The sequence below is a fragment of the Homalodisca vitripennis genome, chromosome 4 (assembly GCF_021130785.1).
Source record: "Homalodisca vitripennis isolate AUS2020 chromosome 4, UT_GWSS_2.1, whole genome shotgun sequence".
Classification (NCBI taxonomy): Eukaryota; Metazoa; Arthropoda; class Insecta; order Hemiptera; family Cicadellidae; genus Homalodisca; species Homalodisca vitripennis.
Window position 1 is genome coordinate 56,725,578 of NC_060210.1, and position 16,150 is coordinate 56,741,727.

Sequence of the window (16,150 nt, forward strand, 5' to 3'; positions counted from 1 at the left end):
TTTAGTTTATTACAAACATTAAATCAGTTATAGTATAAGTCTGGAATAAATCCATGTTTATTAAAAATGTTCGGTAATTTCACATCCAACTATTTCAGCCATCTTCTCGAATTCATTTATTAGCTATTGATTATTATATTGATTATGGGTCATAGTATTAAGTGGAATTTATGTACAGTATGTGTAAACACACTTATTCCGTTCTTCACCAACCCTATTGTCAAGTCTTATATTCGCTTGTTTTCCAGTCTGTGGTATAAGAAAGATATGCTTAAAGGGTAGTAAACAGTAAGGATTATTATTTTAATGTTCATAACCAAAGACGTGAATAATAAAAATGGGAGTAACAATTTTATCCATAGATTATGGAGAAACCATAAATCAAAAATTGTTTGATTTATCGATTTTTCAACAGTACTCTGAAATTGTCAATGCTAAATAATGATTATTAATTTTACAAGCTTAAAGTGATACGTTATTAAATATAAATGAGGTTACTCCTGTATCCTGAAGAAATAAATATGAATAAGTCAAGATAAATTTATAATTACTTAACCAAGGTAGATTTATAATAATAATATACCAAAAGATTTGTTTCATACTTTTTCGATCATTTGTGTTTTAGAATTTGTCTTTTAATACATACGTTCGTGTCGCTGTTAGTTCGTGTCTGTAATACATTAACAGCCGGTATCTTTATCATGTACGTGATAGGATTAGTGAGCCTGAATCTCTACTCCCAGCGGGCCTCTCACGCTGACATGCCTTGGTACGGAGACCTGAGCAGCGGAGAGGACCACAGCTTTGCTCTCGGACAAGAGGGTCCTTCACTTCGATTAAATCAAACCCCCCCTTCCAGTAGAGTGGCCACCCCCTCCCACCCCCTTATCTGTGACCGTTTAGGGGAGGTCGGCAAACCAACCGTTCAAATGATCCTTGTCACTTCTACTACATAATATACTCCGCGATCTCTGCTCTTGCATTAGACGTGGTTCCGTCTACAGCTTTGACCAAGTGAGTCGTTTTACTTGTGAATGAGGTATATTACACAGTAACAAGATGAAGACCTTAGATCAGCTTTAAGACTATTGAATTTTCTTTTGTCAATTATGTTTTGGCTTCAGTAAATAGAATCGTTTTTTGAGAATTAATTTTATACTGCCACGATTTGTATTTTAGATGGTTTTTGATTCAATGGAATTCACCTTTTAATATATACAATATTCTTAGTTGGCGTGTTCAACTAAAGACAGAACGACGATTATTCGTTTCCACAGTTGGTCTAACAGTTTAGGTGTTTTTTTAATTAAATATCTAGATCTTGATCTATGTATGGTACCATCCTAGATGATCATATTATATTAAATATAGTGGTAACGTTTCTTATCGGTTAGATGTGCTTACTCATATCTTTTAAGCGATAACACATCTTACTACATTCCATTCCATAGTAATTGTTGTACACCGAGTTTACATAGATAAAAAATAGAAAATATTGTACAGACAATTTTGTTTTTACTGCTAGCTATTATACGATACTAAAGGTATTAGGTGAATGAAAAACTCTTAAAAGTAAAAAAAGATCATAAATTATTAAAATTTACAAATATTAGTAGATAAGTAAATAGTATATAAACATTTTTTATGTCTATGAGCATAAAATTATCATGTTGAACTAAGTTAGGCTAAATTTGAAACGTACTTACATGAAATGGGCGGATTCTAAGGCAACAATGCATCCAACCCACTTTATCAACTCCATAAACTAACACATGGCCATGATATCAACAGATATTACCAGCATCAGCTAGTGTCAACATATTGATCTACAACCCCCCCCCTCCTGCAACCCTCCCACCCCTCACCCCGCAGCTTAGCGACTCCGAGCCCATTCATTAGCACTAATTAACAAAGAGATAATTAGGAAATGCATAATTAATACATTAGCAAATAACCAATGGAAATTAATAAACTGTAATTACGCACGCTGATACCGCCGCTTTTAATATGTTTGCCATTTCATTATCTGTGCGCTCGCATTAATTATTACAACTCAATTAGTGGGTTTTCTGTATCGGATTGGTTGGTTATGACTCGTTGTTTGTCCACCTTTTGTGGTTCTTGCAATCAGCTGGACTAATTTTCCCCGGATTTCTGCATTTGTTGGGATTAATCTAATTTCGGTTTTGGCCAAGTCATCAAATATTACTTATTCTTTAATCAAACTCATTGATTGTTTCTGCCATTCGCCACGTTTGGCCGCTGCTGTTTTAAGAATCGCCGTGAAATTGGTTAGGTTATGTTTGATTTCGATAATGGAATCTTCGTAATGATATTCTAGTTTCCAATTATTGACTAGCTGCATGATTTATATTAGTGCGTTGTTGTTCCTCATTAATAAATGGCAATGTGCAGACAGTGCATGTTGTGTTCTAAATTATAGCATTTTTACAGCTTAAATGAGAGAAGAAATTTTAAATACTGGATTTGGTAAGTGGATATTTTATTTAATTCGTTATACTAACGACATTTTAAAGTATTTTTCCGGTACAATACAGATATTTAATTTTACTACCGGTTCCTTAGAAATTTTAGATTACAAATATTTTCGTAGAAAAATGATTAAAAAAACCATTTAGTATTAAAAATATTTTGGTATAATGTTCTGTCCGCCACCGTTATTCATTTTTGCGTTATTATTACATTGTTTTTATCCTCTCAAATGCCTTTTAGGAACACATTTTACAAAACCCACTATACTTTCTTTTTTTCTGGCTAATGGTGAATTTGTGTGATTATAAATGTCATAAAAGTTATTGGAGACACGATTATTACTGTACTGGATTAGTTTTAATCGATTTTGTTTGCGATCTAGTATCTAGTAGAGGCGCTGACATATCGGCATTAATTTTGAAACTTTGTATAACGACCATTTTGAAACCTTATAATATACCGACATGAGAAGGATTATAAGAACAAATAGTTCTTAAATCATGCAAGATAGAAAAACTAATTGATTTTACTCCGTATTAAATAAATCATAACCAAAATAGAAATTGTGCATTAATTTTAAACTAGAATTCTAATGTATAATGTATGTATGAACAGCATGGTCAGGAATATTGCATCCCTTCGTGGAGACTGTCACGAAACTTTGTGATACTTCGCCTATTACTGGAGGAACTGAGAAAATTTTATTTCTGTCTGTCTGCCTGTCCGTTAGATATATCGAAAGCGAACTGATCTATAGACTTCAAATTTTGCATGAAGCTTCTAGATGATGGTGCATGTTGCTCCGTGGTGTTTGGCTGAGCGTTTGTGAACATTTTGTACTGTGGTCTTATTCGTAAACATGATGGGAAGGACGAAATAACAGAATAGATAGATTTGTAAGCAAATTGAGTATAAATTAAATAAGACGAGATTTTAACATTTCACATACTAACACGTGTAGCTTACTACCACAACACATAAAACGTCATATTTTAGTGACTTAATGTACTCGTATATACTTATTATTTAAACACTGTTGTTAAACCAAACGTAATAAACAAAAATGTGGATGTATCAGGCAGGTATCTTTTAAAATATTTTATTTGTAAACTTTTAATTTTGCATGAAACTTCATTTCTACATAGAGAAGGATGTGTTCTTTGATTGTGTATGTCCAGTAGAAACATACTAACGACCGTTACTCATTCTTGCCTCTGTAGAAATGAAGTTTAATGAACATCTTCAGTCTACGGATGAAATCTTTTTCGAGTCATCTTGTCACATGATAAATTCAAATTTTTGTCCTTAGCAATGTTTAAATAATAAGTCCCGATGAGCTAGAGAGGGTACTACAACTCAAGATCTAAAATATGTATATAAAAGATTTCCTGACTGAGTCATCGTCACCAGTGATAAAACCGGGTGCAAAAACTATAAACATGAAACATGAAATTTTGTAGATTTAAATAATATTTTGGTTAAATATATAGCTTAATCTTGAGCTGTAAAGGCACACCGAGGAAGGATATTTCTCTGCGACCTCAGGGCTCTGCCCTACTGCTTCTAATGTTGCAAAAGTTTCCGTAAACATTCCTTGCTGCAAATACTTTATTAAAGTTGAAACTTCACAGTTAATTTCCTTTTGGCCCAAAAAGAACCCTATTTATTTTAGGGTCAAGAGATTAAAGGGCAGCCACCTGTCTGCTCGTCCATGTGATAAACCTGGATATGTATGCCACAGAGTCTTGAAACTTGGTACATCATTTCTTCTTGGTCCAAAGAAAACATTTTTTGAGATCAAAGATCAAATAGAAATCTGTCCGTCTCTTCGATGATCGTTTCTCTTCATACGCGTTCTGTCGCGTCCTTCGATACAACAACTATATCGGATATTAATAGAAAGATTTTTAAGTTATAACCAGATGATCAATTTGAACTGATTCCAATACTCATTACATGGATACTCTGACATACAGCGGTATCGAGTTATCGACGATTCTCGAAAAAGTGGAACAGTTCACTGGAATCCGATATTAATGTTTAAAGAATATTTTACCACACAAAATGAATAAATCAAACCAAATGCTTTAAAATACGTTTAACAAATTGTGGTATTTTTATATGCTTTATCTATATAAACAAAAACGAAAGGCTGTGAGCTGATAAGCGCATCACCGAATCATTAAATCAATCGGATGGCTGGAAAGATTTGCATATTATGCTTGTGAAATGTTTGTAACAATCCAAATTAAATTTTATGGAACGAAAAATAGAAAAGAAAAAAAACTACTACTCACCTTTTTAAATTATCATAGGACTCTTTCATTTCACATTATACAGTAAGTGTTCTCTCACAAAAATACGAACGTATTCCGTCTCCAGAATTATCCCCTGGCCAAAGATAGTTCTAAGCCAAAAATTGTATTAAACTCATTGTCTGTAGATTTTCAATATTTTCCTTCTTGATGAGAGTTTATTGTTGATCTTTCGTTATTGTTTTTAAACTTGTACCTTATCCTAAAAATGTAAATCCAGTGGCCAAACTTATAAAGATATCCATTATCCATGGAATGTTTTAAGGTTCAGATTTGTTTGTACAAGTTATATTAAAACACTATTGACTCTTAAACGCATCATGAATTCCACAGTAATTGTTCCTACTTATTTTATTAATATTAATTTTGTATAAAAATACAGGAGTAAAGTGTTTTGTAACATTTTAATTAATTGTCTCATTCTATCTGTTTATCTATCAGAACTTCCACATGAAAAAATAAACTGAACGAACAAATATCTCCAGAAGGAATTGACCTTATAGAATTCTAATTTGGTTTGAAGCTTCATTTCTACATACACAATATCGATTTTGATAACCGTGTGAGTTACTCCATCAGACTTGGAGTTAAAAGTATTCTTATGGATAACCAGATGGTTACGAGATAATTGTAACAAATAAACAAATTTGAAAAAAAATTCGAGTACAGTAATTTGAAATTTTATAATGTCAGTTAAAATCTTATAATGACGTTTCTTGGATCGATTGTCGTCAGATTTTGTTACGTTTTATCCATTCGTAAATACTCCGTTGAATAGGTTAATGTGTACTAATACATAGAGAAGGGGGAATTTCTCAATGAGGTTTGGCTGACACTTAGCAAAGCTTATAACTTAGGATGATATCTCGAGGATGAAATGAGCCAAAGACTTTCAGAAAAGCCTTTTATGTGATATGAGGTCTGTAGTACATCTACTTTGTCTTATTACACAATTAAATTTATCTCAGTAATTATGAAACTGAGCTTGGTGGATAAGGAGATTTTAGTTAGCCCTACGTACATCCCATAGTATCAAGAAGATTCTCCGTGAGCCATTTCGCATGACATCTAATCAAATCACATTATGTGAGAAATATACATTTTTTTGGAAGTTTAAAATATTATCTTTTAAAGACAATTCATTTAATTTATTTAGATTCAGAAGAACTTATTAATTTGACAAACTATAAGAGTATATTCTGATTTTTGGTGTTTTAAAAGTTTAGGTTGTTGCTCGCAATACATCAAATTGTTTAGTGTTGGAGGAAATAATGAAGTAAAATTTGTTAATTTTTACTAGTTCGTTCTTTTATTTACTTACTAATTTTTTTGTAATGAGCCAGTACTTGACCTCTGAATAATTTGACTTTGGTGCAGTATTTTGAATTAAAGTTTTCTGTTCAGTTTTCTATACGTGGTTAGTGCATCAGCATCAGCTTCGAATAACAACTTTGAGCATAAACCCTCACAATGTTCCACTGTTCCAGCCTAATGTCTAGCAACTTAGAAACATGTACCGAACAACCAGCTGTTATCACTTTTCGTTAATTTAAGTAGTGACATAGAAAAATATAATATTGTCATTTATATTCAAGAACGTCAAGATTGTTATTAAATAATTAAATTAGCTTACCTCTTTGAGAGCTCTTTTATCGTTGGAACCCCAAATATTAATTTTTTCACAATTTTAAAGACAAAATTTAATTCAAAACAAATTTTTGTTTTATATAGTCTAGTCCAATTTCACATGCCTGTATACATTATCGAGGAAATAATTCTTAGTTGTGATTCTGAAAGTCGCTGTTTTATAACCTCATATTACTTTATGTGATTTTATTATAACTAACACACTTATCTTACTATTCAATGTTTTCGACTGCTCATATAACATATTAAAAACGTACGAGACGCGTTATTTGTATTTTAAAGTTATTAGAAACATAATATAACATACCCCCTCCATTCTTTCTTTCATTGTAGAGACAAACTTTATACTATTAAAAGTAAAATATATTATTCTTAAAAAGCTATACATTTTTGGACATTTTTTCAATTTTATCCTATAAATTGGTGTGTTTCTATGTTTTTATTACAATTTTATTTCTATAACTTTACGATCTCTCTGGGAGTTGTGGTTTTATAATTAATTGAAACACTCTGATGTCAATGTTATATTTTGACTGAATGATAATATTCACGATTATATAACAAGTATACTCGTATAATTATGGTCTGTTATTATTTAAAATTATAAAGTAATTTTTTTCTTTATTACTTATTCTTATCATTACTTTACAAATTAGTAAGAATTGAAAATAACCACAACAACGATACAGTCCAGGAATTGTGAAAATGTCCAATGTGTATAACTAATTTCGGTCTATACATAAGTACTATTTTAATAGCAAAACTAAGTTATGAAAGGATTGTTTTGGTAAAGGTGCATAGTACTAATGTGCAATTAGAGTTTATAATGCGACAGCAATACACTCACTGGCAGCCCTAATACGGTTCTGCGCTTTGTAGCTTCTACAAGAACGTTACCTCCCTTTACCCCCCAAGAACTCCCTTACCTGATTTAGACATGTTTCGAACATCAATGAATTCAGCTATATAGCCTACATTGTAAGAATCCGCGTTTTATCATTTTATTACATCTGCTTGTTCGGAGGCACATAGCCCACAACAAATTGGGTGATCTTATGTATGACAACATACTTAGGCTACAGACATTTTAAAATTAATGGTAATCATTACGGTATCCAACTTAAAATCCGATTTCGCCTCAGTGCTCTATGCATAGGAAGGAAACTCCGTGGCTACAAAAACGAAGCCACCATCGAAATCTCTTCTTAAGTTACTTGGAAGACTTTCGTAAACAATACTAGTTTAGAGGAGTAATGCATGTTCCTGAAGGTAAAATTCTTGCTTTTGTATTATTAAAATGAATATAAACGTTTTAATGGTCTCTAAGAAGGAGTTCAAACATGCTTCTTCGTGAGTACTTGCAAGATTGGCAGTGATTTCTCACATTTTATGAGGTTTCAGGAACTTTTTAATAGGATAGGTATCGGGTATTTGCCATCGTTAGCATTGCAAATATGGCAAATGTCTGAAATCCTATTATCTTTACAAACCATCCATCGTCAATAACAAAATTTTAACAAATAATTTCGAGTTGCAGTAATGTAGAACAGTGTTGCAACTAGTAGTTGGTTTTGGGGGCTGAATCTGATTGATGAGCACACCAAACTGAAGTGTATGGAATAACTCTGACTAAATATAAATTTAAATAAACTAGATAGCTCTAATTAAATACAAAACATTTACCTGCTTCATTTCAAACAAGTTAAATTGATACGTATTTTTACGTGTTGTATGTATATTGTTTTAATGTTTCGGGGCTTTATGGAGGGGGGGGGGTTCACCCACTCATTATCCTTCCCTTTATCGTGTCACTTGTGTGGAAGCTGGAGAGAAAACTTGTATTTTAAGCGTGTAAGACATAACATAATATGTGTTTTCAGGAACCTTTAGAGACCGGTAATGAAAAACGATAAGTGGCAAGGTTTACTTTGAACAAATAATACAATACAATACAATACAAATAGAACGATATAATACACACAATCCTAACATTTTATCACATAAAAATATCCTAAATATTAATTTAAGAAATAAAGACGTCTTAATAATTTTTTTAAATCTACACAGAAATTCTTCGACACTAATGGGACTGCATCAGAAGGAGCTTTTTCCAGTCTATCGAAGTATTTAACCGTTTGAATAAGCAAAGTATTTCGGAATTTGGTTTAGTTATTTCGAGATCTTTTATTAGTTATGGACATTTTGCGGTTTCGGGGGCTTCAACAAATTACAATGTGAGAATTAGAATATTTTCAAAATATTTTAATACAAACAGTTCGATCGAAGCTGTCTTTCAAATCTCAGCATCCAATAGGCCAGGTGAAGATTTGTTATTTGAAACATGTTATGGTATTACATGAATTGCCGGGGCTGGATTACAAATGTATGACAAATATTTTAAATTTCTTTTATAATGAGCACGTAACACAAACCAACTAGTTTGTAACATTCCATCTAAGGCCGTTGAATGGTTCGCGTTGTTTATTGGCATTTGGCTTTGACGTAAATACAAAACGTGTACTAACCAATAGACAAATGTTATTGACATATTCTAGAAAAACAATAGAAAACCATACGTAGAAAACAACAATAATTCCATATATTGATAGGTGAACCATTTATGGAAATACAAATTAAGTTATACAAATTTTGTTCTTTGAATGAGTGGGATTCATCTCCACAGTAAAATATTCAACTTAAAAAATATACAGTATATAGGTAAGTATATTTATTGAGAGCATGTATGTATTTGTAACCAATTCACGTACAGAATGTTGTTCAATTTCAGTAGCAATGGTTAGTACTTAAATCCGTTATTTTTCCCTGTAAGAATTTGAGAACAAATATGTTTCCAAACACGTACCCAGCTGTTTAAATTATCTTTTAACAAAAATAAATTATCACATGAAACTCTTAACCATACTCATTCAAAAGTCAAGTAAGAAATTTATTTATAACTAGCGGGCACGGCGCGCTTTGCTGCGCATTTCAATAATTTTTTGCAAAAGTTGCCCGCGGCTTCGCACGCAATTTCCCGTTTAAAAACAGTACACTATATTCATTTATTCTTTTTCTATCACATTCTAAACATTGCTGAGATAATTGATAGTCGTTCCATCGTGAGCCTCTTGGGCGTATTATGAAGGTATGTACCATATTCCTGCCTCTATCTAGCTGTTACCCACGGCTTCGCACGCAAATCTTAAGAACCGAAGTCCTTATATTACTTAGTAAATTTTTTTTTTACTATAATAAATTTTAGATTAAATTAGTTATATCTCCGATGCCACGATTGAGCTTGCTTTGTTGTCTCGATCGAGAGAATATGTACACACGGAGTTTTGAGAACCATACTTCTGTAAAAAAAAACAACTAAGGTTGATTTTATAACATTCTTTATATTTGTAGCCAACGTAAGATAGTAATTATGATATCTGCATTACTCTTCTGATCAAGCATGAGCATGGTTTATATTAAATAAATATTGCAGTTAAAGGTGAATTTTTACGTCAAATTTGAATTGTATTATCTGGATAGTAAAGTCTATGTTTAACAGTGATTGCAAAAACAGTTTAAACAAAATTTGTCGTTTCTCTTAAGCTTACTCTATGCTTTAAAACTATAAGTGTAATATATGTTTACAAAGAACAGCTGATTAAAAATTTGAAAAGACGTTAACATATGTTTGCTGCAATGCATTTCTTATGGGTATTTCTGTAACCAGTGGGGCGGAATCCTGAATCGGGAAAGGGATGGGCATAGCTTATAAACCTTCTCCGTGGAAAAATACATATACGTACAAATTTTCATCATGATCGGTCCAATAGTTCACGATTCCATAAAGGACAAACATACAAACATTCATTTTTATATATATATAGATTTTTAATGCAAATCAAATTGATACCGTGGTGAAAGTAGGTTTGGTTTTAAAATAACCCACAGAAATTCCGTGGGTTATTTTAGCAATCTTTAATTTTTAAAGATTATTAAATCTTCATAAATTAATTACTATTGCCTATGAAATAATCGTGTTTGTTTCTTAAGATTGTAACCTTTTTGTAAATGGCAAGTATGGAAATTAGTTGTATTGTGAATATTTTTTTATAATTATATAATTTAAATAATGTTTAGAATAATAAATAACAGCTGGTTTTATACGTTCGAAAAAAATTATTAAGATTCAAAGGCACTTTTTAAGCAATGCTACGTTTGATGAACCGTAAGCGCACTAAAGAAGCCAGAAAAATAACCAAACCTAACTAAAATTTGAGGTTGAACCAGTGAAGCAAAACTGTGCAAGCAGCGAGGCGGGTTCGCTCTAACGGATAATATAATTTATGAAGCAACTTGGAGCGAGCAAAACTTGGGTTATAATATCAGTAACTTGGGGGTAAACAAATTAGTATAAACAGGGTTAATGTCGGGAAGGATTTAATTATTGTTAAGAATTCGCTTGTAACCGACTCCGCTTCGGGCCGAATATTGTGATTAATTTATCCGCTAATATAGTGTAATTAGGAGAAGGGGCTAGGGGTGGAAAGGGAGGGAGAGGGGTAATGTGTCTTAGTTTACATTGGGTCGGCAAATTAGAGAAGAGAACACTCTTGAAACCGCGGTTCTTCATACACTAATAGAGCCCCTCTAAGGGTGGGTTAAATAAACAATGCCGGCCCCGCCCTCCGGCCAATGGCGGGCGGCCGCGCCGCGCTCTCCGCCAATCCCGTCAGTCTCTCGCTCCCTCCTCCACTAGAGCCATCATTCTGTCACATGTGTCCGCTCCGGTTCAGTTTATTCCCAGCTTTAACCCGCGAACATCTTTCAGTCAGTTGATGATTTAGCAAAGAGTTGAGCACTGAGTGGGGGCGGCATCATGTTTACCTTTTCCGGTGGAAGAGTTTGCGACCCGGAGACTTAACGGCTCGAGCGTGTCACCAAGTAGTTGATAAACTAATAAACGTTTAAAGCTAAAATCTAGTTAGTTGTAAATGTGAGAGTTATACAAAATTCAGGAATGTGTTGGTATTCTTGTGGATGTAAATAGAAACGGCCGCTTTTAGTGAATTTAATTTTGTGCTATGTTTGAATTCGTTAACAGTGAACTGTATTAAAGTGACCAATGATGACTATGATGATGATGCAGCGACTCTTGCAAGAGAACACGAACGATGCGTCCAACGGTTCCTCGGTTCAGAACGTCTCGGGAAGACCCTTCAACTTCGCCAACGGAGGGAACATTCTCCACCACCATCCTTCGTCGGCCTTCCTGCGGCCTCCTTCGTCTAGATCCGAGGACACCAAGGACTCCGGAAAAGAAGGAACGGGAGAGGAGACGGACGTCGTTGAGAGTGATAAAGTAAGAGACGATGTGAGTGACTCTAGTAAGAAGGAAATAGAGGACTCCGAAAGACTGTGCCGGACTCCGGACGACTCCAAGAGTCGGTTATCGGAAGAATCGATGGACGTGGAGGACCGCAATGACAGGTTGAGTTCTGACGAGGACTTCCTGAACGTGGACGACGACCTCGGGTCTCCGGTCGACCTCACGTCTCGTCATCGCTTCCTTAACCGTCTGCATCACCACACGATGCTCTCGGGGGACAAGGCGTACCGGAGACAACTGGATAACTCCAGTCCATCCTCGGTGTCCGAAGCGAACGATGACCCTCCCCGCCGCCTCGCCTTCTCCGTGGAGAATATCCTGGATCCCACTAAGTTCACGGGGAAGGAAAAGGACATCGCGCTTATAAGGCCGAGGTTCCAGAGCCAGTGGAGGCCGCTGGATGTCCTGGACTCCTCCCCTGACCTTCTCAACCATTCAGGTAACACCTTTCTTGCCAACTACTCAATCATGCTGTAGCTAACTTTAAACTAAACAATTGAAACATTAAACCTGATAGTGTTTATTAAAACTTTCTATCAAAGAATGATATATAGTTCATTGGCCTGTGTTAAGAATTATATAAGTTAATAGATTAATAATATACTAACCTTCAACTTATATGATTCCTCATGACTGTGTGAGACTATAGAGTTAATCTACACTTTCCATTACAAATATACGTGTACCACCGAATAAAGAAAATATTTCAATACAAACCTGTGGTGTGTAAATATGAACAGAGTTATATTACATTTAAAACGTTTAAAAACAAGTTTTTCAATAGAATAAAATCTTTTTAATGTAGACAATTAATTTAAATGTTATATCTTTTACCAGTTATTTAAAATATTTTATTAGACTATGTTTAAACAAAATCTAAAGTTAAAAATTAAGTAATAGAGATAGGTTTGGTGTTTGTTACAACATACTATTGTGGAATATTTAAGTGTATGATTTAATATGAATGGTTTAAACATTTTAATTGCTTGAAATGTGATATATTTTTATGGTATATATATCTTTTTTTAGAATTGACCATCAAACCGTGCAACATTCAACAGCTAAATTTACAAAACTAGTTACTCAAAAATAAGTTTTATGTACTGCAATTTTATAATCCAGGAAATCACATTAATAGTCTACAACAAAATTGGATCGTGGAATGTTTATGTCTAGAAATTTTAAAATTTTTATACGAGCTATTTTGTAATTGCTTATTAACTTTCTTCACTATATTTTATATAAAAGACGATTTAGGGGGTTTCCATAAAAAAGATACTCTCTAATTTTTGGCTTCTATAATACTGTTTAAGTTCTAATAGACAAGCAGCATCATTGCATGATTGGATGTTATAAATGTTATTAAATTATATTCACGAAAAAAGATTTAGTTTTAAACCAAATAGTATGATATTGAGAAAAGGAGTTTTCTTTATTATATATCCTACATGATCACATGAAAATACCTAATACTTTAAAATGCAAGTTGGTAGTACATACTACATTGTCTTTACAAAATTATTAAACAATCTCGTTGAGAAATTGAATATAATTAAAAATCTCTGAAAGTTGGATTACCATCTAAAATTATAAAATATTCATATGCGTATTAAAAATTCAATAAAACGCATTGAATTTTTAATCTTTGTTAACAGTTATAAAACGTAATATAATTATTTAATCTTAAACAAGAATATACACATTTTAAATTACAAGACAAGAAACCATAATTTGTATCACTTTGAAGTGCCGTTAACTTATAAATTATTATTAAACGAACGAGTTCCCATTGAAAACTTTGAATATATTGATGCAAATCTTACTTTGTTAATATAAAATTTGTAATTAAATGAAAATCGACACTTATTACATAACAAAAATAGAATATAATGTTGGTATATTACAGCAGATGTAAGGTATATATCACTGGCGACTAATTACTGTGTACCATGTTTTAGTACTAATGCGATATGATTTGTTTTCACATTATAATTATAGCCTCGATGCTAAACTTATGAAATAACTGAAACCAAATTCTTACTGTAGCGCCGTAGAGTACATCGGAGCGGTTTCCTGTTCCTACAGCTCTCCTTATCATTATTTCTGGATAAAGCGTGAGTCTATTACAACTACATATAACATAGCTATGGTGAGAAGGGTTGTTTCATTGCGAATATTGAGTTTAGCTCCATATAACCTTCCTCTTAGTGCTGCGTCTGGAGTCTGACATTGTCACCACAGGCGTTTCCAGGGAGTATTGTTGATGTTTAGGTAACAGCTGACATACAGTACAAACAAGACAAGCCTCGTGCTTAGTAATTTTTCGGAATGACAAGTTTATCTGGAACCCATAGGGGTGATAAATAAAATAACAGACAACCACATACTTTATTTTAAAGTCGAAATACAATAACAGACTGTTACACATTTCGAACGAGAGAGCTAGCGAGTATTGGCAATGAACGGCTACCGATCATCTCTTTTAACGACCAACTTGTAATAGTCTTAACATCGCGACGTTCTCAAAGTGTTCGTTGTGATACTAGTTGTGAGTTCATGACTTTGCCAATGATGAATTACGATAGTGGTAGTAATAAAAAAACAAGTGAACAACACCCTTAGATTGACGAATCTACTATTTTGAAATAAGTAATTCCCTAAAAGTAATTACATTTTACTCCTTGTTACTGTTATAGTCTACTTATCAGTATTGTTTCTATAAAAAATTGTCTGGCGTAAAAAATGTATTTATTTATTTACTTATTTAACTCTCAACGGCAATGCAATTACATTAGACAAACTTAGTAACAGTATTGTACTTAAAAAGTAATAATCAATCAGTATTGAAGACTAATAGAAAACCATAACTTAAATGACAACGAAGAATGCTTAGACCTTACATAAATGAAATAATAACTATAATAAAGATTTTATCAAAAACAACAAGTAGCTTTAAAGAAAGCAACGAAGTAGCAAATTTAACAATACACGTTTGCTAGTTATCAAATAAAAAACATAACATGTGCAAAATTCCATCGATATGATGTCAACAAGATACTTAAATTTAATCTAAATAGATAATAATTTACGATAATACTTAAAGGTTGACAAAGAAAGACAATAATAATAACGTGTTTTTGAAAATTGACCTATTTATAACGAAAAAATAATTAACTTTCAACCGCCTGGCGATGGGTGAACTTCTGGTGTAGCGAAAGTTGTACAATAATCCTAAACGGGTTGATTTAATAACGGATGTTAATCAAATTTAATGTTTGCAAAATCTGTATGTACACAACCAAAGTAAGGAAATATCGTGGTCTTTTAAATAATAATGATTTGAGGTTCCTATTCTTAAAACTTGTTTAATTTTATAAAATGTAACATATAAAACACTGTTGTACTCATATCATGTCATTGATATAACGTGAATAAAATATGAATAAATAATAATTATTAAAAAAGCGTAGCTAATAAATAAGCCCATATTAACATAATTTCGATAACTTCATTAAACTAATTTTTCCTACCAGATAATGACCAAATTTTATATTAAGTAATATTAAAAGTGAAGCTGTTTCTATTAAAAAAAGGGTACATAATAAAAAAATAGAAGTGGACATTTACAAATTTACAACAAAATATTTTTGTTTACTTAACTGATTTTACTTTGTATTATCATCGCTATGACCTGGAATTTAAAATATTGTAATTATTAAAATTAATACTATTATAATTTAATATAGATGGAAATGCTAAGACGCTAACTGAGCGATATATTATTTGCAACTCTTTGTAATGACGGTCCGAGACCTCAGATGATCCGCAAGGCCATGCGGAATGAAAATTGTAGGCCTATAATAATTCTAAAGTAACACATTCTCCAGCAAATTATACTTTATCTCAATATCGACTAGGGTGGAGTTATGCCACCTTACGCATGACGCAGCTATTGGTGAGATTGATTCAATACGAATGTTGAGCTTAGTTCTATTTCACCTTTCTCTTAGTGCTGTGTCTGAAATATGACACTGTCATAAACTTGACTACTGGAATCTGGAGTCCACATCTGTCTGCAGAGATCCATAATTGTTGGCAATGAAGACGTTTAAAACGAACTCCTTACATCGTTTCGTCATGAGAGACACCTAGGCTACGTAGGAGTTGGTTACTCAGCTACGATCCAGTGAGGTACTCTCATTGTCTCATCAGGTGCACACTTAAATCACTACGATGTTCTAGACGATTCCAAAGAAATGAAGCGTAACTTACAGTAATACTCGGTTCTTCCGCTGTCGTTTGTGACGGACTG

General features: G+C 32.9%; 1 protein-coding gene across 1 annotated transcript in view; it reads left to right on the top strand.

The window, feature by feature from the left end:
- Positions 1–11,269: 11,269 nt before the first annotated feature.
- The window catches only part of LOC124361032 (NK1 transcription factor-related protein 1-like), a 41,812-nt gene continuing 36,931 nt past the window's right edge, over positions 11,270–16,150 (top strand). Inside the window, exon 1 of the mRNA XM_046815069.1 lies at positions 11,270–12,311. Coding sequence (XP_046671025.1) covers positions 11,575–12,311 — 737 coding nt within the window. The 5' untranslated portion in view covers positions 11,270–11,574. The remainder of the gene's footprint in view (positions 12,312–16,150) is intronic.